At 38.4% G+C, this 27,174-nt stretch overlaps 1 protein-coding gene across 1 annotated transcript; it reads left to right on the top strand.

The window, feature by feature from the left end:
* Nucleotides 1–468: 468 nt before the first annotated feature.
* On the top strand, nt 469–15,303 carry LOC124259305 (F-box protein At5g06550-like). Its single transcript, XM_046693413.1, has 4 exons — nt 469–1,335; nt 2,561–2,696; nt 7,490–7,622; nt 13,345–15,303. Exons 1-4 carry the CDS (start codon nt 629–631, stop codon nt 13,428–13,430), a joined length of 1,062 nt encoding a protein of 353 aa, XP_046549369.1. The 5' UTR covers nt 469–628; the 3' UTR covers nt 13,431–15,303.
* Nucleotides 15,304–27,174: the final 11,871 nt, after the last annotated feature.

Raw genomic sequence — 27,174 nt, 5'->3', positions numbered from 1 at the left:
TGCAGTAAAACACGGTAAGCAAGCGTGACGGCCCTCTTCATTGACGTCACGTTCAACTGTTTAATGATGTCACAGAAGACGAAATACGTACAGAAACAATGTTTGTTAGGCAAAAGTAATATTGCACATGTGCACATGATATAATTTATTATATTATATTATATGATACTGGTTATGTTTCACCACATTATGGGTAATATATCAACTGAAGGCATCGCCACACATGAAGCACAACAAGGCTGTAAAGTATCATTATACTAAACATTATTTCTTATTTAATTCTTTTTTCCTTCCATCATCCTGGTGTCCCGCACCGTGGTATTGCTAGAACCAGGGAGACTCTATATGTTGTGGAGTATCCCTGATAGAACACATTGCTAAAAGCGCAGATCACAGCGGCCCTGTGGATGAGCTTGGGAATAGAGCGCACAGGCCGAAAGGTCTATCGCTGCGACGAGCTTGCTTTATACTTTAGAGTTATCTCCCTTCAGGCCTCTGTAAATACGGAACAAGTAACTTTGACAAAATACACTCTTCTCATGTCGCGCAGATTATGTGATCATCGATCGACGCTTGTGAGATCGCGCCCTAGAGTGACGGGCGACGGCTGAAGCAGACAGTCGCAACGATGAGCGCAACCGACATGTCGGGGAATTCCTCGAGTCCTGCAATGATGAAAGAGGAACTGAAACAAAAGTTTTGTCGTCTGCATCAGAAAGCCAAGGAACTTGGCTTAAAGGACGACGACTTTAACAAGATAGAGGCCTTAAGGGAAATTTCGCAAAGAAACAAGAAGAAAAATGTTATAACTTTGTACCTCTGGAAAAGTTTTGGACTGGTTTTCGCCGTGTATGTTGCAATCTGTTTGGTTTGGTGTCTGGAGTGGCCGGTGAAAAATGATGTTATGCTCTCAATATATTTTCGGCTTCAAGGCCTAAGTGAAGAAGATATTTATCGCGAACCATGCGTGTTAGAACCACTGGAATCCATGCAAGATATGTTTCGGCCACCACTCCCTTGCGACTTCTGTAAAGGGATAAATAAAATCGACAAAGTTGCCAACATAAAACCAGAGGAATTTGAAAATACTTATGCATATTCGGCAAGGCCGGTTGTGATAACTGACGGGATGAAAAACTGGACTGCTACTGAAAAGTTTAGTTTTTCGTTTTTCAAGAACATTTATAAGGAGGGGAGCCCTGCTCTGGAAAATGTTGAGAATAACTGTCAGTTCTTTCCATACAAAACATCTTTCAAGAATTTGGGAGAAGTTTTCCAAATGGATGAAGAGAGAGCAACAATGAAGGATGGATCAACGCCCTGGTATATTGGATGGTAAGACACACTTCAATATAATTTCACCTACATGTGTCATATCCTGATAAGCGACAGATCTTTAACAAGGCATTTGAGACATAATAACATTAAATTTAAAGAGAGTTTTACAATCGGAGCTGAGATAATGTTCACTTAACTTCATGATTGTTCATAAAAAATTAATTCATCTTGGGACTAAATCTTTTGTTTCTACATCCTGAATGGAACACGAAATCTGAACTGTTACTGTTGGACACAACTTGTAAAGAGTGTTGTCATATTGACTTTTTATATTTCTCATCAATATATTGATGTATTTGGAAATTTTATTGTATCACATAGAATCTACATCGAAATGTCGCTCTAGTCTATGCAATAAACAAGAACTTGTCATCCATAAGAATGATAAGGTTGTATGCTTCATTTCTGACTCACTAACTTCTAGAATGCCAATCAAACAGCTAAATTCATAGTTCATAGCTGTAGAAACTTATTTTAGTTTATCAGATTGTTATTTTTCAGATGAAAAACCTAGTTAAGTTCAGTTTTATGCATTTAATGGCTCAGCTTAGTTCATATTTAGGATTAAACTGCAGGTACTTGTATTTCTACACATACAGAATAATGAATCTTGCTATTCACTATATGGATATATATTAGGGCTGCAGCGAATCTACTATGAGGTAAATATAGTACATCAGGATTATTGGGTAATGAATACAGTAACAAGTCAAGCAGTTGATGTATCATTGATTTTATACAGTGAAACAATAACAAAATATATTGTTTGACATGTTTTGTCCATGTTGACAGTGTTAATTTTAACAACAAAGTGTCAACCAGTGACCACAATACTGGCCAATGAAATATATAAGCGTTTTGACTGTTTTCCTCCCTGGCTTGGATATATTCCATTATGCATATCTCACTTTGATAAGTAACACCCAAATTCGAGTAAAAATGCATTAAAGAAACAATCATGAATATTTGATTCTGCAAGTGAATCCAGTGAGTGACAATCCTAGACACCAGACAATTGATCTTTGTCTCCTTAGATCATGTCAAACAAGGCGAACAGGCAAAGAAGCTTATACAACGTCCACAGTGTATAAACAGACATTTTAATCAAATCCTAGAAACGGGATATACTTCCTTGAAGTGCTAAAGAATCAGTGACTACAATTACATACAAATCCTTCCTGTGTTGTAATTCAAGCTGCTTAGATTATTTTCCTGGTTGCAGGAGCAACTGTGACGCGAATGCAGGGAACATCCTGAGACAACACTACAACAGGCCCTACTTCCTCCCACCTGTAGCTGAGTCCAGCAAAACAGACTGGGTCTTTATGGGAAGTCCTGGATATGGAGCTCATTTACATGTAGGTTGCATTTTCAATTTTAGTAATTTAGGCCGAAGTAAACATGCTAAAGAGTTTTTGGTGCCCATTTACATGCATGTGTCATTTTCAGTGTTTTAGGGTTCCATTTACATCATGCATGTGTCATTTTCAGTGTTTTAGGGTTCCATTTAAATCCATGTGTTATTTTCAGTGTTTTAGGGTTCCATTTACATGTGTTATTTTCATGTGTCATTTTCATTTTCAGTGTTTTAGGGTTCCATTTACATCATGTGTCATTTTCAGTGTTTTAGGGTTCCATTTACACCCATGTGTCATTTTCAGTGTTTTAGGGCTCCATTTACATCATGTGTCATTTTCAGTGTTTTAGGGTTCCATTTACACCCATGTGTTATTTTCAGTGTTTTAGGGTTCCATTTACATGCATGTGTCATTTTCAGTGTTTTAGGGCTCCATTTACATGCATGTGTCATTTACAGTGTTAAAGGTCACATGCAACGTAAAACACAACTTTGCAGATTCTGATACCTTTCGGCATGGACTTACTGAAACAAATCATCAAAAATGCAAATTCAACTTATAACGCAATGAAAAAAACCCGCGTGAAATCGGAGCTCAAAGGATTCTCTAATTTTCCCCCAGTGCTTGGGGGAAAAAGTGGTTTCAACAGCTGGGCTGGGCTGCGCTGGGCTGTGCTCATAGCACATGCGCAGTGAAATAGGTTCGCGCAGCTTGGAAGCGGGTTGTCCGGATTATAAGGTCGTGAGCAGGAGTAGTCTAATCAAAACAAATACCGGTAGTAAATAATCTACTCATTACATAAAATAACCTTGTTACGATCTAGATCTACTCAGCTATATGTCAACCAGTGAGGCGTTCGACATTTCAAGATGGAAATATATAGATATAGATAAGTCGTTGTCAGAGACAATGTCTGTTTTATTGAGACCTATCTGTCTGCCTGCCTGTCTGCTAATGACAATATTCAATACACAACTTCGATCACTGACCACATGCAATTTGAACTTAACACCTATCAGGCTATACCACAGGCCCTCGTGTCTTTGCGAGGATTAAAGATGGTAAAAATAATAAAACATTTGAGATGTCCATGGACCCCAAGACCCGCATTCTGGCAAGGGATGACTGTATCCTATAACTGCATATGGAATGCCCTTAACAAATGTTGCCCAGTAAGACCATCCTTATATTTTGTGTGTTTTACTTTTCCGTGCTCTGCTTTAGACGGATCCAAATGGGAAAGAAAGATAAGAAGAAAAGCTGCTTTAGTGTAAGAATAAAACTTAGTTGTCCTTTGTTCAAAAATTGGTAAACAACTAGATCATTATCTCACTATTTAAAAACAATCAAGGCTTACTGGATCTGTGTTTAGAACTTGACAGACAAAAAAGGCAGTGAGCTTAAAAGATGACAAATCTACCCAGAGCAGTAGCTAGAGCTACTTCACTTCTTCAAAAATCCTTACATTAAAGACAACACAATATGTTAAACATGAAATACTGTGACTTTTATTCAATAGGAGATGTACAAATGGGTGGATAGAAAGCACTGTTCGTTTGTGGTGTTCCGATGATCGAAAATAATAAAAAATCAATCGAAAGGAGGATTAAAAATAATTATCGATTGTATAAAACATATTTTCAGTTAATCAGAATTTTGTTGTTTTAGTATAGCATACTTGAATGAAGTAAACAAACCATTAAATTTGAAGAATATTATCTAACAAACATGCGCTTAACCGCGTAAAGTGAAGTTTCGTATTCATCACGAAATATTACTGTAACCTGTCTGTGAATAAATTCTACATCTGTTGTGAACATAATGACATATACTGATAAATATTTGTTGTAAAAATAACCAGAATAATACATATGTAGAAAGTAAAATTACTGCACTTTAAAATTTAGATATGAAAATATATTGCTAATCCTGCCTGTTGTTGAGAGGGCAAACAAAATGGCTGACGCCGCTGCGGCTGGAAGTTAAGATATCTGTCGATATTTCATAACACTGGCCTGATAGATAGTAATTACAAATCAAATAACGAATTATATTATCTGTACAGTGTTGAATATGATTAAAACTCACCATTAGTTTCATCATGTTTTGATGTGTTGGTGTGAATTGGTGAATGATTGTTACCATCAGTGTCCGTGTCAATATTATTGCAAACTATACTGACCATAATACTGATTTTTGATATTTTCACTTCCAAAATAAACGGCTGTCAGCAGTGTGAATGTGACTGTCTCAGTGTCAAATCATGGTTTGTTTGTGTATGCAGGTAACAGCTTTTAGAGGCAATCATGAAGAGTAATATAGTAGAGTATAACCAGATTCAGGATGCTCAGGAATGATGGTATATATATTTAATAATATCAAATAAAATAATCAAGTAATGAAAAGATGACAGTAAGCATTGTAAAATTTTAACCACTTTTATTGTTTAATTACAATTCCAGTGTCTTTCTTGCATGCTTGACCCGTGTAGGTCCGGGTTAGAATATTGGCCTTCAGTAACCCATGCTTGTCACAAGAGGAGACTAACGGGATCGGGTGGTCAGGCTCGCTGACTTGGATGACACATGCCATCGGTTCCCAGTTGCGCAGATTGATGCTCATGCTGTTGATCACTGGATTGTCTGGTCCAGACTCGATTATTTACAGACCGCCGCCATACAGCTGGAATATTGCTGGGAGCGGCGTAAAACTAAACTCACTCACTCACTCTTGCTTGCTTGCATTTCATTGCATGACAGTATTAGTTATAAAAAACATTAATTAGGCAAAACCTGGGGAAAACCCCCTAAAATTGGTGGCTGCATTAAAAATGTATATATTTCGATTATAATCGATAATCATTCACCACAAGTCCTCTGATAATTGATACTGGATTTGGTTTCCGATTCCCAACACTACTGTTCGTAAATGTTTATGTGGCACCATCATTTAGGACAGGCGGAGTTCATCTACATCATATGGAATAAATGTAGTCAGTTGAACTTTCTATTTCAATGCAGTCCTCCCACTTCTCTCAGTGTGAAGTGTAACAGATTGAGGGCCTGAAAAGCAACATTAACACGACAGAAACACTCCATAGTTTGCACATCTGTCACCTTACATGGTCAATGTGACTTGTTTGTTTCCTTGCAAAATGAAACCTATCCTCTGACGTGCCTTAATCTGTGTTGAGGAAATAATAAAGTAGATTTGATTTCATTGTGGCAAGGACAATTTCCTTCCGTGCACAAGGGGTGACGTTAACATGGTAAATTAATCAGATCAATTTAATCAATTTATCCTGATCATGGACTTATTGTGTGAAATTATCTTGATTAGAAACTGACATGTACTGATGTAGTTTGGAAGGACTGTAGACTTCTGTAGTCTCTTACACAGACCCAGAAATAGAAATATCTTAAAGCTCCATGGCATGTTTGCAGTAATTTGGTCTAGGTTCTCCAGTTTCTGATGGGTAGTGGGGTAGCCTAGTGGTTATAGTGTCGGCTTGTCATGCAGAAGATCCGGGTTCCATTCCCCACATGGGTACAATGTGTGAAGCCCATTTCTGGCGTCCCCTGCCATAATATTGCTGGAATATAGCTAAAAGCGGCGTAATACTAAACTAAACTCACTCACTCGCATACTCTCCAGTTTCTGAAAACTAAAAATGAAGAGTGTATGAGCTTCTGTTCATCATACCAAAAGTAAACAGGAAAACAATTATTTGTTTTAATTTCAGAGACAAAATGTGAGTCAAAGACTTTTGAAGAAGGTGAAAGTAACAAAATAGATAAATAGATAAATAAATAAATAAATAAATAGATAAATAAATAGATAAATAAATAAATAACCACCATCCAGACTATTTTGTTGCCTAAAAGATTATAACAGAGACACCTAAAGACTGACATTAACAGTGTGTTATTTTAGCTGAATGCCTGAAGCCTGAGAAGTTCATTTAATGTAGTAGAACTAAAATAAGCTAAAAATTATTCTTGGACTTTTGAAATTACTACTTGTCCTTCAGTTTAGAGATTTCGCTTATCTGCGACCAACTAATCAGCATGTCTAATCTGTCCTTTAAATTTCCAGGACTCACGTTTTGGCTTTTCAAAACGTCAAATTACCTGCCCTTTGTTTTCTGTTAGTATTGTACAGAGATTGCCTTTGAAGCTATCATTGGAAAGGGCCATCATATACAGTAGAACACGGATATAACGAACTCCAAGGGACCAAGAAATTAAGTTCGCTATATCCGTTGTTCATTATTCACATTTGACCGCCATCTTGGATTGTAGAGATGTAGACATTCACAGACATTACCTTGTCATGTTGATAAATATGAAGTTTATTTTTATAATAAAATTGAAATAATACAACTACAACTTAAATAAATTTATTTTTTAATGAAAATGCAAGCTTACATTTATAATGTCCAACAAGATTGATGTATACTGTACCGCTAAGTGGCTGAGCTGACACTGAGTGAGTTCGCTAATCACGTCGTTAATTGGGTCTTGGGGGTAGTAAATCAGTTCGCTATAGCCGTTAATTCGCTACTCACGAGTTTGTTATTCACGTATAATTTTAATGATATTATAAAGGACTGTTGACGGGACTTTTAAATTTGTTCGCTATATCCGTTTGTACGCTATATCCGTGTTCGCTATAACCATGTTCTACAGTAATTGCTTATTTTACTCACTATGTTAAAGCCTCTTTAACTGCATATATTCTGATATATTCTGTATCTTGTACATGAATTGTACTGTCCTCTCCCTCTCCCTCAGTTGGACAATGTCGGCCACGCCTCCTGGCAGGCCCAGGTGACCGGCACAAAGAAGTGGACGCTTGAGCCGCCAGTCGAGTGCTACCTGGATTGTGAAGGAACCATGGAGGTCACTGTCCGACCAGGCGATATAAGTGAGTTACAGAAAACATTTGGATTAGTCAGATTTTATCTAACTCTACCATGAACAGTATTTTACTTATGTCACACAGAGATATGTGCCATGCCTGTCCTTCACTTTGATAACTTCTAGTCTAGCATCTGGTTTCTAATATACTGAGGGAAACAAATAAGGAACAACACTTCATAGCAGTGTTCCTTTATTTATTCTCAGATTTTCACCCACAGTGCAATACAAAGCTTGTGAAGAAACCTGGAAAAGAATAAAGGAACACTTGTACTTTCATGTGTTCCATTATTTGTTTCCCTCACTCACTATATCATCCTAGGAAGGGGCTAAAACCTCTTAGATCCCAGATACAATGTTAAAAGACAAATAATGATCGATCAAATCAATACCTATTTCCTACAAGTATCTTGATCAGAGCACGCAGTGTACATATTTGCATGCAACGTGTCAGCTTGACTTCGGAGAAAAGCCCAGATGTTTATCTCTTAGGCTGTCTGTATTTTTTTTGTTCTCATCTCCTTCCTAAACAAAAGAGCAGGTTGGTGAAAAACAATATTATAAATTTAGTGAGAATGTTTTTTACTAGTTGTAACTTATTTTACGACATTTTGAAATTAATATCACACGGTAATACCATTTAACATGTTTAAATCAGTTTATGACAGATAGACTCGCTCTGCCTTGGAAACATGCTTTTAATAAATGTAAATGTTCTTTTCATGAGTGTGCAAGGTTAGGAGAGTTTTTTGTGACCTTAGGGTGTAAACTTCCACAGTGGTGGGGTAAGTTGAGACAAGAAAACATTTCATCATTTCATGTTGGAATGAAAATTCTCCCTCTCTGCTGTCATTATCAACAAATAATACTGACATAGTAGCATTATGTAGCACATGTAACCACTAAAAAAGGTGTAGTTTACATTGTAAACTTTAATAAAACATACCAGTTGAGACAAAGGAAATTGCCCCTGAGCCAACACAGTAACTGCCCACTGTTGACAAGTGCTGCTTCTGTCATAAGGGTTATTTGTCCTACTTGAGTGGACCGCCTCCGTGGTGTAGTGGTTAGAGTGTCCGCCGAGGAGCCCGGAAGGTCGTAGGTTTGATCCGCGACATACCAAAAGACGTTAAAATATGGTACTTGTTGGTCCCTGCCTGGCTCTCGGCATTAATGGGTACAACAAGGACCGGTCGGCTTGGAGTCAGTATAATGTGTCTGAGTGGGGTATTCATGCTTTACTGCGGCATGGTATCTCAGTGGGCTAGCACTATAAAACCAGCTTCAGTCTGGGCTAGTACAAGCCGCCACACATACACATACACACGCATGCACGTCGTCATATGAGCAAAATATTCTCAAGCATGACGTTAAACCCAACTTCACCTCACCTGAGTGTCACTTCACTTTCATAACTTACATTATGAGGCTAGTGACAAACCGTTTTCAAATATATCTGTACTGATCCTACAAAACCTTTAGCACAGACATAGTGTCTCAATAACTATAATCATTTCTGTGAGACATCACCAAGTGAGTGTTTCATGTGACAACAAACAGCACTATCATTTTCTCTTAAATACCTACCAACCGTAATAGAGTACATGATACATTATTCATTGTACAAATTTCCAATTTTTTCGTTGTATCTATTTTGTGAAATACTTTACAAAATTGAAAACTGTCAAAATAAGATATGCTAACTGAATTAACAAAAACTAAGAACTTCACAGCAAGCATAATTTGGGACAATAAGTTTGGAACATTGGAACAATGAATGTTAAATCATACCAAAGAATGCCTGTGTTTTAAAACTGTATCAGTTTTCTAGCAACATCGACATTTTATGCCCAAATGTACATTCTTGGCCCAAATTACCTGTGAGAAATAGGAACATTAACATTACCAATCAAGATTTATACATGCTTCAATATACAGTCAATGAGAACTGATTCACACTTTCTTGGATATTTATTGACTTGAAAATAGTTGGGTAGAGATGAAATTTTATTTGTATAGGTTAATTCAGGATCACGTAAACACAGCATATCAAAGGACAGGACATAAATCATTTCTGAAAAATATTGTGAATATGAAAGTGTTTCATCTAGTTTATCTTGTGAGGATCACTTGGATGTCTGTTATCTGTGTGTGAGTGTATCAGCATGGTCACCTGAGGGTGAAATTGAGGGGACCTAAATAGCTTTATTCCCTCCCAGTAACTCAGTCCGGGATATAATCTCAGACAGGTATTGATTCCTGTATCAAGTGGATTAGAGAAGGTTATTAACTGCTGTACTGGAGCGAATTTACTAGGGCGTGGGCCTACGTAGAAAACAAGTTAAAACCTGATTGGTGCAAAATTTGAAATTTAATTTGGTTGTTGATTTTATGCTTGGATGGTTTTCATGCTTCAGTTGTTGGCTGTGGAAATCACTGAGATGTGAAACCATCAGCTTTATTGTATTGCAACATGTAAATACCTGCATATTGTGTTGTATTCGGTTTCAATTAGCATCATTGTTCATGTTTATACAGGTATTTTTAAAACATTAGGTAATTGTTTTAATTGATTAATATAGCTTGAATAAATCTTCAACAGATATAAGTGCATTTTTCCCTGAGAGAGTTGCACATTTAGAACATACATGGGATAGCTGTCTGTGAAGTAGTCTGTCTCACAGTCCCTGAACCATATTATTTTCCCGCCTCCTAACCCTCCCTGCAATGCTAAAGGCCTAAATGAAACAAGTCTAGATTTCCCCAGGGGCTCCTTTTCATTTTAAGTGGGTATATTTGTTACTGTCAAAATTATATATGTTCAGAGACTAAGCGTTAGTCTATCTGTAAAGGTTCACATGGCCATTGGTTTAAACTAATGCTTTGAGATTGTTCATCATAGCAGTTACTTTCAGTATGAGAATTGAGAACTGTTAGTGTTATGATCACTATCTCATTTTCAACCATTAGATCATTGTCAGTACCCCACTCACTCTTGTATACACAGAGTGAGTGAGGGTGTGTGGTTTTATGCCACTTTTAGCAATTTTCCAGTAATATTCTAGCAGGGGACACCTGTGGGTCGGGAACACCAGAAATGGGCTTCACACATTGTACCCATGTGGAGAATCGAACCCGGGTCTTTGGCGTGATGGGCAAACGCTTTAATCACTAGGCTACCCCACCGCCCACTTTCTTTGGTATGCCTGGTTATAATAGCTCGGTCATGCGGGATACAGTATCTTGTTTACCTTACCATGAATTTGTCATTGTTTTATGAACAGTCAAATAACATCAGCTATTAACTCCAGATGTCACAGACAGCGTGTTTTACGCACAGGTAGTTGCAGGGGAAGCTACTTCAGGGTTTTACACAGACTTTGAAAAAAGAGAGTCATGGAGACCCACAGCATATATTTTTGGGAATCATTTTCAATATTTGGGAGTCATTAAAATGTTAGCGTAATATTTATGTGTGTATATAAAAATGCAAGAGTTTTGTAAAGATTTTATTGTTTTGTGTTGTATTGCCATTTATATGTTAGTTGATAAATAGTACACTTTTCACTGTTCAGTTCAGTCATAACAAACTCCAGTATACTGAACAAATAATCAGGCTTGTGATTTATTCACTGTAACACACAGTTATTAACATGAATTGAAAGAAATATCTAAATTCATGAAGACCTCACGAAAACTATCATTATTTGCTTATAAGATCGATTTTATTGACTCTGAACTGAATTCTGAGGGTCACTCATAAAACTTGCGTCAAGCTTGACTCGTATGATAATATTTTGAGAGTCTTTTACAAAATTGTTGCGTCAAATACGCAAGTATCACGCGTCATGTAAAACCCTGTACTACGAGTGTGATGAGCGAACACTTTAACCACTAGGCTACCCTACCCCTGATATGCTGCAAATTGATATTTTGGTTAACACAGTTATTTACATTTATGTAAATACATGTACAGGTATAACTGATATAATATGTATTGTAAGGATAATGTATGTAAATCATATGGTAGAAGGTTTATGGTACAATCTTTATGGAGAGAGATGAAACTATTCTCCTGACAACACATGATCAGATAGTGTTCATCACAACTAGCTCAGCAGTGAAGTGGGAGAAGCAGGTGCCCCTGGGACACATTCCATGTAGCTTTCTTAGCGCTAACGTGATTGTAACTCCATACTCTATCATGGACTTACGGCTGTTGACTGTCATAGAGCTATGATAGCCCTGTGGAACAGCCTAGGTGCCCCAGTCATTGGAGGCATGACTGTTCACCGTACAGAGTTGAGCCCTTTCCTTGCCAGAAATCTTTGATCATGGGTTCAAATCACAGGCCCTCGTGTCTTTGCGAGGATTAATGATTAAAAAAATATTGATTTTGAGATGACCCCCGACTCGAAATACTTCACAGTACAATACATCATGGCAAGGCCAGACACTTCGGTATACCCCACCCGACTGCTTTGCCGTTCGCTACGCTACCATCGCATGCAATCAATTAAAACTTCATGGAAACATAATCATGGATGATTGGCCTATCGAGCAGCACTCATGACACCTACCAATTCTTTATTGTTATTTCTGCAAGTCGATTGAAACCTGATATTGACTCTCAACTAAACGATCTTGACACAAATGGCTGACGATATATTCGCACAAAACGGGTGTGTGGTCGAAGCAAGCCCTCTGGTTGGTCAACGCTGCTGAATCTGCACATTCTTTATAAATTCTCGGGAATTTTTACTTTCATCGACTGCTTGACTTGGAAGAAATGTAAGATTTTTTTCCAGCAATGGCTTCTCAAAAGAAAGCATCATTTGTAAATGGCTCCTTAACAAACATCCTTCCTAAACACAAATGTGTGCAGAACAGCCCTGATGACATGTCTACCATGTTTACAGCTGGTAATAATTATTTCTGGCATTCAGTAGATAAAAAAAGCAGCGCAAGAGAAAATAATTAACTTGTCTATATGTAAATTAGGTCTGGTACGAGTTTACTATGAAGCAAATATGTCACATATTACGAATACTGGGAAAAATGCAATAATAACTCATCATTTATATAATATAGCAGTTTATTATCCTCAGTGAAATGATAGAGTAAGTTCTTTGACATTTTGAATTTGACTATGCTGACAATGATAATTTATCATAATAACCAGTGGCCACATTACTGTCGGTTTAAATACATAAATGACTTAAATATCATCCTGCCTGTATTGTATTTATTTCATTTTGCCTATTTCACTTCGACAGCACCCAAATTCAAGTCAAAACACATTTTGTAAAATATTCAAGTTTAATGATCACAACTAATGAGTTGAACAGTTTGATTCGGCAAATGCACACGTGAATCGTAACAGCCCTACTGTACATGATGAAATATTCCATGGTTGACTAGTGAGTTATTTGTTGGATCAGTACTTTTCAGTGCATGTATGTACTTCAAACCTGAGGCGCTGGGATAACCTAGTGGTTAAAGCGTCTCAACGAAGACCCTTATTTGATTCCCCACTAAGGTACAACGTGTCCCCTGCTGTGATATCTGCTGTGATATCTGTGGAATATTGCTAATAGTGACTTGAAAGTAAACACTTATTCACACTCACTCACTCACTCACTCACTCACTCACTCACTCACTCACCCACGCACCCACCCACGCACTCACTCACTCACTCACGTCTCTATTTACTATGCTTATTTTTCAGTTGTCCTCGACACCAACAAATGGTACCATTCCACCCTGAATGTTGGAAATGACATCAGCATCACCATCGGCTCCGAGTATGATTGAGAACAACGTTACATTCGGAAACAGTTCAACTCCATATTTGCACTGTCAGTTTTTTGTGGGTATTATCTTTAGTTGTCATTCTCCACTGTTTATGCTTCATGGAGACATCGCCAACTCCGTCTACTGGTTTTTGCTCTAGTTCATGTTTCTGTGTTTGGTAGTCCAGGTTCAAGTCCATTTTCATTAAAATCATGATGAAGAGTGGTCTTCGATTTTAATGAAATTGGGGCTGAATTTTTAGTGAAATGGACACTGGATTGTCTGGTCCAGACTCAATTATTTACAGACCGCTGCCTTATAGCTGGAATATTGCTGAGTGTGGCATTGAACAACAAACAAACCAGCCAAACCAACCAGCTTCCTGTCAATGAATATATGTTTCATTCTAATATTAAAGCATTATCTGGAGACAGTTGTCCTCCTGACAGTATAACAGCAGGATTGTTTCTGTATTTATTGTTACAAATAGCTACATAGTTCTGAATGCCCATACAATAAATGCCCATTATTCTTAATATTTCGAAATCCCTCTATCTTCCTTCATGTCCAATGTTACCTTGTTTTATTGACAACTGTTGACATTGTTTGGAAAAGGTATTCCATTTTGATTTGCACAAGAATCTGTCCGTATTATGTGCACATGCTGTATCATATGCTGTTATTTGTCTGCCTGTATTTAGCAATGGCAGCTGTATTTAGTTACGATTTGTCGTAAGTGCTCAAATATGTGACATTTGTTCAGCCAGTCACATCTAGAAAGCAATATTTACTTGGCTATACTCGTGCTAACAAAGTATTTGTTTTGGTATGTCGTGTACAATGCTGTGCATGGTTTAAAGCACAGTCTATAAGTTGACTCTGACAATGTATGTTGATCATGTTGCTACATTGTTGATGAAGGCAGGGAAGTTGTTCCAATAACAAGGTATTAGAGATTATTTTACAAATTGAAAGTACAATCCTTACATACAGGATTAAGCAATACATTTTCTGTAATTGATAGACATATTAAGGCCTCAATGAATGAATTTTTGCATTTTCATCCAATTTATGTTGAAAATGTGAGTAATAAGGCATTTTGGTTTTATGGGTTTAAAAACACTTTAAAAATCTGTGTTAATCTGTTGAAATATCTTATTTACATGAAGCTGAAAGATAAGTGAATATTGTAGTGAAAGAAGGAACTGAAGTGATAAATATGTTTGTTTTAACATCACATTCAGTAGTATTCCTACTAACAGTACTATAGGACAGTGGCCTGTAAATACTCACGTCTTCACCAGGCGGTCTAGTGATTGATATTGTCAACAACTTTCCATGCTGTCAGAAATGGAGACATCAGACAGACAATCAACAGTCAAAGTCTGGCCAGCAATAAATTGAGTGGCCTGCTTACACCAAGCATTCCCAATTGCGTAGATTGATGCACATGGTGTTGATCACTGGATTGTCTGGTCCAGACTTGATTATTTACAGGCCGCTGCCATATAGCTGGAATATTGCTGAGTGCGCTGTTAAACAACCAACCAACCAACCAACACCAAACTTTGGTTACTAGGGGCATACCACTGTCCTAACCCAGAGCCCCTTCAGGGGAATATTGTGGTGTGAAGAGGGTGTTTGGTCATGATGCGGGTTGGCTTAAAAATCTAGTTACATGTATGTATTTTGACATGGTATATGAGGTCAGTGTAAACAGCTTGTTATTTTGAGCCTTATGTAAATATATTCACCATTGTAACATTTTCCGTTGCATGTACAAACTTTTCAAATGATATTGTGTGATGTAAAAATCCTGAACTACATAAATTATATTTGCTTTTCATACTGGTATGTATTGCCTTTAAGCTAAAATAAACATTTATAGTCTATACAGTCATCTTCATGTGTTGTAACTGGAACACTGTCTGACAGTGGAAGGGTTAATCAGTGCAGTAGGTACCAGTTCCTTAAGTTATGGAAACTTCCAAATGTTGTTAAAAAAAGGGAACATTTAAGTCAGTAAGTGCTGTCTAGATATATAAAATATACATCAACACCTTGAGCATGCACTAGTTCCGTGGACATGTGCGCTATATAAATATCCTATAATAATAATCAGTGTCCTGTATATTTCATGGGGCGGTGGGGTAGCTTAGTGGTTGAAGCGTTCACTCATCACGCCGAAGGCATGGATTCGATTCCCAACATAGGTACAATGTGTGAAGGCCATTTCTGGTGTCCCCCACTGTGATATTGCTGGAATATTGCTAAAAGCAGCGTAACACTAAACTCACTCACTCACCATATATTTTGATCATCATGACATGTATTATTGTGAGTATTATGCAAGTCATGTGCCCTGTGATACAGCCTCATTGCACTAGAAGTGCTGGTCTGTTTTGAAAGGCTTGCAGTGATTTAAGTGATTGATGTATGAGCCTGTAAGCTTGTTGGTAGTTCAGCTGGTCTTTCACCAGGCTGTCAGCTATAATTATTTCTTGTCAGGGCTTTTACTGTTACAGTGGTTGCCCTGTTGATTCCTAAGGGTGAGTCTTGTTTGAGCAGTATTCCAGTTATGTCCCTGTGTGACAGTTTGATGTGGAGGTAGCTGAAAGTGATACAGGCCTTTGATGTTGCAGTGAAAACAAGCACCTGTTTGACCCTGACAAACGCAACAACATAATCAGGGCGATTATAAGAATCAAACCATCATAGGCTTAAGACACCTGGGAGTATCAACTCTGCAGTGTGTATTGCTGGACCTTAGAGAAGACAGGACCTCCTCTGTACCCTAATATAGAAATGGGGGCCAAAGGGTTGCCAAGTGGTGAAAGCGTATGCTTGACATGCAGATCCAGGTTTGATCCTGTACATGGGTACCTTGTGTGAAGGCCTTTGTAGCATCCACACTGTCATGTTGCTGTCATGTTGCTGAAAGCGGCATAATACCATACTCACTGATATAGACTGAGTGAGTAAATTGGGTTTATGCCCTTTTAGAAATAATCCATGATCATATCACAATGAGGGAACACCAGAAATGGGCTTCTCACATTGTACCCATGTGGGGAATCAAACCCGGGTCATCAGCATAATGTTTTAACCACTAGGCTACCCCACCGCCCCCATTGATATAGAATTGGAGAAGGTGATCTGGCAGGATATTATTTGTACTGCAGGCAAAATACAGTTGAGCACATTGCAACACTGGGGTTGATGTGACACAAATAACACAGCATAATGTAATGAATTAACATGTAATGTATATATGACACAGTTTAATTATGCTTGTTACGAAATCAAATACAAAAGGCTGAATATCAGTAAGAGTCAAATGCTAAACTATTACATTATTTAAGTTGATAATTTTGTTCAGAAGTGTATGATTTCATTTTTCAGATTTCATTTATGTCCTATGTTTTGTTCCTTGCTAATTACTTATTTATCAATATGTAATTCATATATTTCAGAATGTGTTGGTTCTAAATTTTTTAGTGCAATGTATTTTTCAAATAACAGAATGCACCCCCAAAAGGCTACCTTCAGTATCTGTGGTGCCTAATTTCAATTCCAAATGCAACTGACCGCCTCCGTGGTGTAGTGGTTAGAGCATCCGCCTGGAGTGCGGAAGGTCGCGGGTTCAATCCCCGACCGCCTCATACCAAAAGACGTTAAAATATGGTACTTGTTGGTCCCTGCCTGGCGCTCGGCATTAATGGGTACAACAAGGACTGGTCGGCTCGGAGTCAGTATACTGTGTCTGAGTGAGGTATTCATGCTTCACTGCGGCATGGTATCTCAGTGGGATAGCACTATAAAGCCAGCTTAAGTCTGGGCTAGTACAAGCAGCCGCACATACACATACACACACATGCACGTCGTCATATGAGCGAAATATTCTCAAGCACGACATTAAACACAATTCCACCACCACCACCATTTAATGACCAAGATAAAACCATCAAGTGTAGCCAAGGAGGAGGAAGTAATCTGGTAAACACACAGTGACATCACCCAGTCCTAACCCACCCTTGTGTACATAGTCTGAGCATGTTCTCGTGTCCTCACTTACCTGCTCCTGATTAATAAAAAAATAGGATTTAGTTACATATTTTTAACAACTTTCGTGTTGGTTTTCCTCTGCAACGCTGAAGTATGTTCAGGTATTTTAAATCCAGGCTTCCAGAGTACATCTATATTTGAATGAAGTTAACATGTCTCTACATTAAGAACATTGTAACATGGGTTTCTCCATATAAACAGTCCTCTTTATGTGGCCATCCATGGTACATTTCTCCGTATTATTTGAATGACGTATACTTCCCAAATTAGGAACATTGTAACCTCCTCCTTGTATGGTCATCGATGGTACATTTCTTTACAAAAGTATAAATGGGTTTCTGGTTAGTTCTGTATTATTTGAATATATACTGCTTCACCTTTGAGCAATGGAATATTTCGTGTGTCTATAAAACACGCAGACGAATCTCATAATGTTTCATGTGTATGTTTAAATGGAATGACATATCTGATTATTAAACGTTATTTGTGTGAACATACAACAGCCGAAAGTATAATCAGTTCCGATGAAACAAATTGCTAATAATACCGCCAATAATGATCAAATATACAATACTGAGTGGCATATTAACATATGTGCCTCCACGTGTTAATTTGTGGAACAGGCGTGAAATACGTAGCAGATGGTTTGTGCTTGAAAGCAAAATACAGGGAAAGAAATTACCGCATGCATTCTGTTTTGAATATTCATAAGGTCTTTCAGCCAAATGAACACCTGGTTCATCGACGTATGCATGGGGATTGTTGTGTGGAATATTGGATTGTTAGTGTACGTCATTGGTGATGTGAAATCACTGTGTTTATGTATGCCTGTATGCGCGCTTTATACGTGTAGCAGCTAAACTTGAACACCCCACCCCATACAGTTTACTGACTGCGAGCCGACTGGTCCGTGTTTTACCCAGTGCCAGCGCCAGGCAGGGCAACAATATCTAATATATTTGAACGTCGCTTGGTAGGACGTGGCCGGGATTCGCACCCAACTCTCCACTGCACCAGGAACAGGGGCGCTGTCAAACACTCACCCAAGTCTTAAAACACCCAACTCTGCTGCACCAGGAACAGGGCGCTGTCAAACACCCAAGTGTTTCCAGTAATTTCAAATGAAATTTTCAAGAAATTTCTTGAAGTCAGTTGGTAATATAAAGAAGTCAGGAAGAATAGTTCACGGATATTGCCATCACTATATTTTTTGATGGAATAAATGTAACAAACCCCGAAATAATGGAGCCACGTAGGATATCTAGACTTACGCCTAGTTTCTCAAATAAATATTCTTGATAGAAACAAATCATTTAATTTAAATGGAAAAGGAGCACAGTGCACTTGGACGTGCTTCATTTAGGGCGTTTGTATTGCAAAAAGGGTTTAGACGGAAGGGAAAATATTGTGGTTCAGGGACCGAGATGCAGACTAGGAGAAAATCCAGCAAACCCCTGATTAAGTGAGTGAAGTTAGTTTTACGCCGCACTCAGCAATATTTTAGCTGTATGGTGGCGGTCTGGACCAGACAATCCAGTGATCAACATCATGAGCATCGATCTACGCAACTGGGATACGATGACATGTGTCAACCAAGTCAGCGAGCCTGACCACCCGATCCCGTTAGTCGCCTCTTACGACAAGCATGGGTTACTGGAGATCAATTCTAACCTGAATCTTCACGGGTCCATTTAGCATAAGAAAAGATGGACTTTTAACATTGTCTCGCACAAATGATTTTACATTTAAATTTACAACTGCCGATGCTAGCCCCATTTTCAACATCTCGTGCTTGATAACAGTGTTAGCATCAACACAAAAACGTCATTTATTGTACTAAAGAAACTGCATATTCACAGAAATACCCCCATATATATATATATATATATTATGTAGTGCTAAAACCCCGTTAGTTACAGTATATACCTTGATGCGAGATGTTTTGCGTTACAAGCCCCGGTGGTCAAAGATAGGTGTATACTTTCTTTTACTTGATTGGACAGTAGGGTTGCCTAGTGGTTAAAGCGTTCGCTCGTCACGGTAAAGACCCGGGTTCGATTCCCCACATGGGTACAATGTGTGAAGCCCATTTCTGGTGTCCCCCGCCCTGATATTGCTGGACTATTGCTAAAAGCGGCGAAAAAACCATACTCACTCACTCACTCACGTTTGCCTAATTAGTGATAACGTGTGTGTCTGCTAATACCAGCAGCCCATATATGTCTCATGTAGGCTCGCCCGGGCATTGTAAGACTGGCTGTATCACCTCAGTGAATACATTCTTGAAAGAATCTGTGGATTTGTTATTTGCAGCTTGATACAAACATGTCCAGATGTGGTCACCTATTGACACTGTAATGGTTGTATGGTATCACACAATGTTTATCCTCCAGCCAGCTGGTGACTATGTCGATTTTCACCTTCAACATCAATGATGTGTCTATTATATGCGCTAGAAAATGTTCTGTTCTATACCGCTAAACCAATACCAGTGGGTCGCCCTGATGTTTATGAAGTGACTGAGCGAGTGTGGTTTTATGTCACTTTGAGCAATATTCCAGCAATCACACAGCTGGGGACACAATAAACGGGTTTCACACATTGTGCACGTACATGGAATCGAACCCGGTCCTGCAGCTAGACGTGCGAACGATCTAACCACTAGGCTAATCCACCGACCGCTTTCTTTGGTAAGCCTCGCTATAATAGCTTTGTCATGCGGGCTACATTAATTATCTTGCTCAACCTACCATGAATTTGTCATTCTTTTATAAAAAATATAAATGAACAGTCAAATGACATCTGCTATTACTTCCAGATGTCACAGACAGCGGGTTACACGCACAGGTAGTTGCAGGGGAAGTTGGTACAGACGCTCCAGGTGTGGTCTCAACTACAGCATACACACAGTGAGTGAGTGAGTGAGGGAGGTTTCATTGCCGCTTTTAGCACTAATCTAGCAGTATCACACACGGGGACCACCAGAAATGGGCTTAACACATTATACCCAGGGACGGTACTAGAATGTGTTAAGCCCATTTCTGGATACAAGCACAGCCCCTCCCCGAAAAAAAGTCCCCTCCCCGAAAAAAAGTCCTTGATGGGCATTCCCCCTAACCTTAGGACTTCATGATTTATGTGTGCTCCCCACCCCCACCCCCATCCCCCTTCTTTAAATCCTGGATCCGCCCCTGATAATCACGTGGGGAATCGAACCCGGGTCTTCAGCAGAGGTGGCACCCGTGAAGAGACACCTCCTCGTGGTTGGTGCTGGGTAACGCTAAGAGCCCTTCAAACCCCCGTTGTGGACCCGGGGGTATATTTGGTCCACCAACCTGTTTGCCGTGGGTTGCGCCCCTGTGTCGGTGGAGGACGGGAGTCTGGTGGTTGAGGGCACTGGTTCCAGGAACAGTGTTCCTTTGCCCAACACACCACTTCGCCCCTTACTTCACCTAGACGGGTGGTTGAATGGGCCCGGTTCAATCAATCGGCTGGTCATGCCAGGCCCTGTGCATGTAAATTTTCTGTAACTGCACAAAATTTGATTTGGAATTATATACATTTTGGTCTTGGCACCCTTTGTTTATAGAACAGCATTTGACTTGTTGCTGCATGCTCGAGATCCGGTATCAGTCTCTCCTCATAGATCACTTAACACCAGCAAAGGAATCGTTAGAGACCGAGATCGATTGTTCACTGACATGTCCGAACTTGATCCTGTTTCAGAAATGAAAGATGAAGGGGTCACTTACGTTAAGCATTTTACAACACTAATGAACCAGGAAACCATTCAGACGAACACTTACCTGTTTTCATCTTCTTCTCCCAATGCTCCCAGATCAATAATGGCTGGATACTGTAACATTACTGTTGACACCTACATACCAAATCATCTGAGGTGTTTTCAATGCTTGAAGTTTGGTCATGGTGTTAATACTTGCACATTGTCTGTTGTATGTGCTCACTGTTGTGAGAAGACACACACAACAGAAGATTGTGAGAGTACCTTAAAGAAATGTACTTACTGTACTAACTGCGCAGGCACTCACTCATTATTTTCCAAAGATTGTCCGATCTGGAAACAGCATATGGAGATCAATTCGATAAACGTTACTCAAAGCATTAGTTTCTCTTGTCTTAAGATCTGAGATCGAGGAAACTTATGCGTCTATAGCAAAAACATCGTCTGATATAACCCCTACAATAACCAAATTTGGCTCAAAACCCAGTCTCCCTTGGCTCATTTTATCACCTTTTATCACCTGCAATGTTTACACAAACTGTGGAACGGAGTGGAACTGTAGAGGACTCCGGACAAATTTTAACGAAATACAGCTATTAATCCAGGATTTAACACCATCAGCGTTCTGTCTCCAAGAGACGTATCTGAAACAGACAGATAAGTTTAGCTTACGTCAGTTTGAAGCCTATCATTATTTTTCCCCTTTGGGTGATAAGGCCACTGGATGTTCTACTATCCTTATACGACAGGATGTTATTCACAGCCCTGTTACACTTAACACTAATCACCAAGCTGTCGCAATGCGACTTACTCTGGGTGTAGCATTTATATTATGCTCTCTGTATATTCCGCCTTCATCGGCACTTCAGCAGACTGATCTTCAATCACTCTATGATCAACTCCCAAAGCCATGTGTTATTATGGGTGACCTAAACGGTCACAACCCACTCTGGGGAAGTACTAACACTAATACTAAAGGCAAAATATTTGAAGATTTCATTTCCAATAATGACCTGTGCATATTTAATGATGATTCAAGCACCTATCTGCATCCTGCAACTGGCACTTATTCTTCTTTGGATTTGTCTCTTGCAGATTCTAACCTCCTGAATGAATTTGATTGGTCTGTTCATAATGACCTTTGTGGAAGTGACCACTTCCCAACTATCCTTTCAGAAATACTAGTAACTCCATCTGATTCTCCATCGTATACAAGATGGAACTTTTCGAAGGCTAACTGGTCTTTATATCAAACTATTTGTAAATCGAAACTGCGACCTGAATGTTTCAGTGATATAACTGATCCCATTCAAACTTTTTCTGACGTTTTAAATGAAATAGCTGATGAGTGTATACCAAAGTCCTCTATGACTCCACATGTATAAAAACCATGGTTTAATACAGATTGTAGACAAGCCAGAAAAGCGAGGAAAACGGCAGAGAATTATTTCCGCCGTCAATTCAAAGAATTAAAGGCAAAGGTTCAAAATCTGGTGTTCACCATCTTAAAGATGGTGATAGTTTAATTACTGACAAATCTAAAATTGCAAATAAAATTGGCGAAACTCTATCCAAGAATTCATCATCGGCCAACTATCTCCCTGAGTTTCAGAGATATCAGAAACAACAGGAAAAGACAAACCTTAATTTCGATTCAAATAACGGTGAGGATCATAATGAAGTGTTTTCATTACATGAGCTACATACTGCTCTTGAGCAAGCTCATGACACTGCACCGCGTGATGATAATATACATTACCAGCTACTGAAACACTTACCTGAACCATGTCTGATGACACTTTTAGATGTATTTGACCAAATATGGACGTCAGGCTAGCTATTCTCTAAACGTTCGTAGCCCTACGAACTTCTTAAGCCCATTCTTAACACACTGGCTACGATCAAAGTTAAGAATTCTTAGGACTACGAACGTTTCCAGAATAAGGGCCCTGGTGAATTTCCTCCTTCATAGCGTAATGCCATTGTAGTCCCAATACCAAAACCTGGCAGGGATCATACAGATCCGTCGAATTACAGACCGATATCTCTAACTAGCTGTGTCTGTAAAACCATGGAACGTATGGTGAATAATAGATTAACTTGGTATCTTGAAACCAATAAGCTTATAACAAATATGCAATGTGGTTTCAGGAAAAATCGTAGTACCATTGATCATTTGGTACGTTTAGAATCCTTTGTTAAAAATGCTATAGTAAATAAACAACATGCTGTATCAATTTTCTTTGATCTTGAGAAAGCTTATGATACGACCTGGAAGCATGGCATTTTGAAGGATTTACATGATTTTGGTTTGAGAGACCGTTTGCCTCTTTTTATATCACAGTTTTTAACCGACAGACAATTTCAAGTCCGAGTGGGTTCAACCCTGTCTGATCATTATAATCAGGATCAGGGTGTCTATAAGGCAGTATTTTGTCTGTCACTTTATTTAGCAACAATATCAACAGTTTATCCAAGGTTTTAAATGATTCAATTGATGGATCATTATTTGTGGATGAATTTAATAAGAATATGCATACTATTGAACGGCAACTGCAGATGTGTTTAAATAAAATAAATAAATGGTGTCTTGAAAACGGCTTTCAATTTTCTATGTCTAAAACTTATTGTCTACACTTCTGTAGAAAATATAAGCCTCATAAGGACCCAGAACTATCTTTAAATGGCACTCCAATCAAAGTTGTAAAGGAAGCCAAGTTCTTGGGTCTAATTTTCGACTCACATTTAACCTTTTTGCCGCATATTTTAAAGATAAATGCCTGAAGGCACTCAATTTGTTGAAAGTTGTTTCCAACGCAAAGTGGGGAGGGGATCAAACTACCCTCCTCCACCTATATCGATCATTGGTCCGCTCGAAACTTGATTACGGCTCTATCGTATATGGTGGAGCCTGCAACATCAACCTAAAACTACTTGATTCTGTCCACCACCAAGGTCTAAAACTTTGTCTTGGGTCCTTTAGAACCTCTCCTGTTGACAGTCTCTACGTGGAGGCCGATGAGCCATTTCTTACACAACGCCGTATAAAATTGTCCTTGCAGTATACAACAAAACTTTATTCTAACGAGTCTAACCCTGCATTTAACTGTGTCTTTAATACTCTTTATGAGGATTTGTACAACAAAAAGCCTTTTCTTGTTCCGCCTCTTGGTTTAAGAATTAAACCATTCATTTCTGCTGCCGGCATTGAGCTGGAAAATATATCTCCTTCTCGTCTTCTTTCTTCTCCTCCTTGGCAACTGGTGAGGCCTGAAGTTGACCTAACTCACACAAAGTTTAAGAAAATCTGAAACTGATGAATTACAATAAAAACAAGAATATAATCAATTAAAATATAAATATAATACATACAAATCCTTATTTACAGATGGGTCCAAGGATGGTGGCGTGGTGGCATGTGCCACTGTCATTGGATCAAGAACAATATCTTCTCGACTACCAAATAACAGCTCTATTTTCACAGCAGAAGCTAACGCCATATTAACAGTAACATATGTTATATTTGGGATTACACTTTCTTAGTAAAGTACAAATTCTAGTACTTACATTTGACCACTTTCTAAATGGCATTGTGTAGCCATATTAACAGCTCTTAAATATATTAATAAACACCGTCCGTAAATATAAACGATACATAATCTTTTCCGATTCTTTTCGTGTCTTCAGGATATTATAATTCTTTCTTGTAAACATCAACTTTTATTGGAATTATTGAATTGGATAATGAGCCTGCTACTGGCCAATGCGACATCGTGTTTTGTTGGTTACCCAGCCACGTTGGCATTTCTGGAAACACAATGGCTGATCTTGCTGCCAAGGCAGCACTCAATACATCTGTGACACCACTTCTTATTCCATACTCTGATTACAAAGCTAGCATTAGAACCTACATCCGTGATCTGATGCAAAAGAAGTGGGACACCCAAGTAGGTATTAACAAATTACATGAAATAAAACCCTATATTGGTTACACCTACTTGGATTGTCAGACCAGATTTGAAGAGGTCATCATGCGATGATGTCGTATTGGCCACACAAGATATACTCATGAATACCTATTGAAAGGTGAGGATCCTCCGTTTTGCATCCCTTGTGATGAAAGAATCACGGTCAAGCATGTCTTGCTTGACTGTTTTGAATATTCCATCACAAGGGATAACTAGTTTAAATCACGAACTACGAAGGATCTTTTTAATAGTATCATTTTATTATTTAATTATTGCTTTTTTAAAAGAATTAGATTTGTTAAATGATTTGTAAATAGATAAATATTTTATGATTGGAAGTTTGAATTAGTAACTAAGATTGTTAGTGGCTGTATCCTCGAGGTAGGTTAAAGTACTGTAATATTATTGTCCTCCTGAGAGGGTACGTAAGTCCTAAAACATTCAAGGTAAATTTAAACTTTCCTTTTCTTAATCGTAGAATATGTGTAATTTTAATGTATGGCTAGATGTATCTAAATTGCTGACAGCTGAAGAGATGATGTAAATCCAGCTAGTGTCCATGCAGGAAGTAAATGTACTGTAAGTCCCCATGGTCCCTAGTATGGTGATCTACCTTCAGTTGTTGGCAATCTATAGCTGGTGTTTATATTGCATTGTCATTTATAGGTAATTACTAGTCTTAAATTTATTCCTGTGATAATCTAGTTGTTTTACTGTCCTTTGTCGACAGGTGTTTTATAATATAATTGTGTTTATTGTTAATCTATAACTTATTAAGTCATAATATGGCTGAAATATTGCCGATGTGACACTCACTCACTCACTCAGCAGAGCTAGTTTGATTGACTCGCACAAAGAAGACCTAAAAAAGGAACGTTTCTCCGACATGCATTTTCTAAAAGTCTGGAATTTAAAAAAAATAATATAAAATAAATAATAACTACGTGGTACCCACCATTTGAGATCAAAATATGATTTCAGTAGATTTCGGTAGATTTGTGCAGCTGAGCTACACATCGTGTACCCTTGGAATGAAAGTATATGTACATCATCATTCTGTCATAGCTATAGAACAAAACGTGCTGAGTAGACACAATTAATTATGATGGGGATAACATTCCTTTGTTGTGACCTGTACACGTCTTTTTACCGTTGGCAAACACGACTGACACTTCAAGTTTTTATCCATAATTATGGGTCTACGAATAGAGACTAGCATCAACACTTGTATAAACTCTCACGAACTCCAACATTCACGTGTAGATAGAATATAGTTGCAGAAATAAAGTTATCGTTTAAAAAATATAGTAAGAAATAAATGTTAGATTGTTGACACAAGTCAGGTTGCACATCCACGCATCACTTCTACGCGCTCTTTACACAGTGTTCCAGACTAAACGCAAACTTGTATCCGTCTAGTCTAATCCATACTAGAGACATTACTGAAAACCCAGGTGTTGTTTATAGCCAATTTGTAAAATAGATCAGTTACACATTAATTATAACGACAGATGTATATTGAGTTAAATATGGGCTATGATTTATCTATATATGGTATAATATGCTTTGTTTTTGTATGTAAATTCTTATAGGCCTCAGTATCACAAGTTGCCCGAAATGTTTGGCAAATCCACGAATTTCTCGACTGATATACATTTACCATCAAACGGAACGGGTTACAATGAAACCCTGGCGTGACAGTCCCAGAAACAACTAGAGAACATTTTATCTTTACATAATTGTTCTACGCAGTGGATGCAAGTCTGCTCCAATTATTGGTAAAGCACTCCGTACAAAAACAGGACAACGAGCTTTAACATTAACGTTGAAAACACGCTGTGTGCCGCCCGCCTTTAAACAAGGCTTTCTGTGAAGCGCGGGACACAGGTCCTGTTAGGCAACACGATGGATGGACTAGGGGCCAATGGCGTTATAACATGTTTACTGACTACAAGTACGCAATGCCACGTAGAAAGTGGTAAGATGTTGT

The sequence above is a fragment of the Haliotis rubra genome, unplaced genomic scaffold (genome assembly GCF_003918875.1).
Source record: "Haliotis rubra isolate DU_JTF1 unplaced genomic scaffold, ASM391887v1 Scf717, whole genome shotgun sequence".
Lineage (NCBI taxonomy): Eukaryota > Metazoa > Mollusca > Gastropoda > Lepetellida > Haliotidae > Haliotis > Haliotis rubra.
The sequence above is the reverse complement of the archived record's forward strand: the minus strand, read 5'-3'. Positions and strand labels throughout refer to the sequence as shown.

Bases quoted from the DNA above. Each gene is read 5' to 3' on its own strand.
- LOC124259305 (XM_046693413.1), top strand. From the start codon at position 629: ATGAGCGCAACCGACATGTCGGGGAATTCCTCGAGTCCTGCAATGATG. The intron at 1,336-2,560 runs GTAAGACACACT...TCCTGGTTGCAG, and splicing joins ACGCCCTGGTATATTGGATG to GAGCAACTGTGACGCGAATG. The intron at 2,697-7,489 runs GTAGGTTGCATT...CCTCTCCCTCAG, and splicing joins GATATGGAGCTCATTTACAT to TTGGACAATGTCGGCCACGC.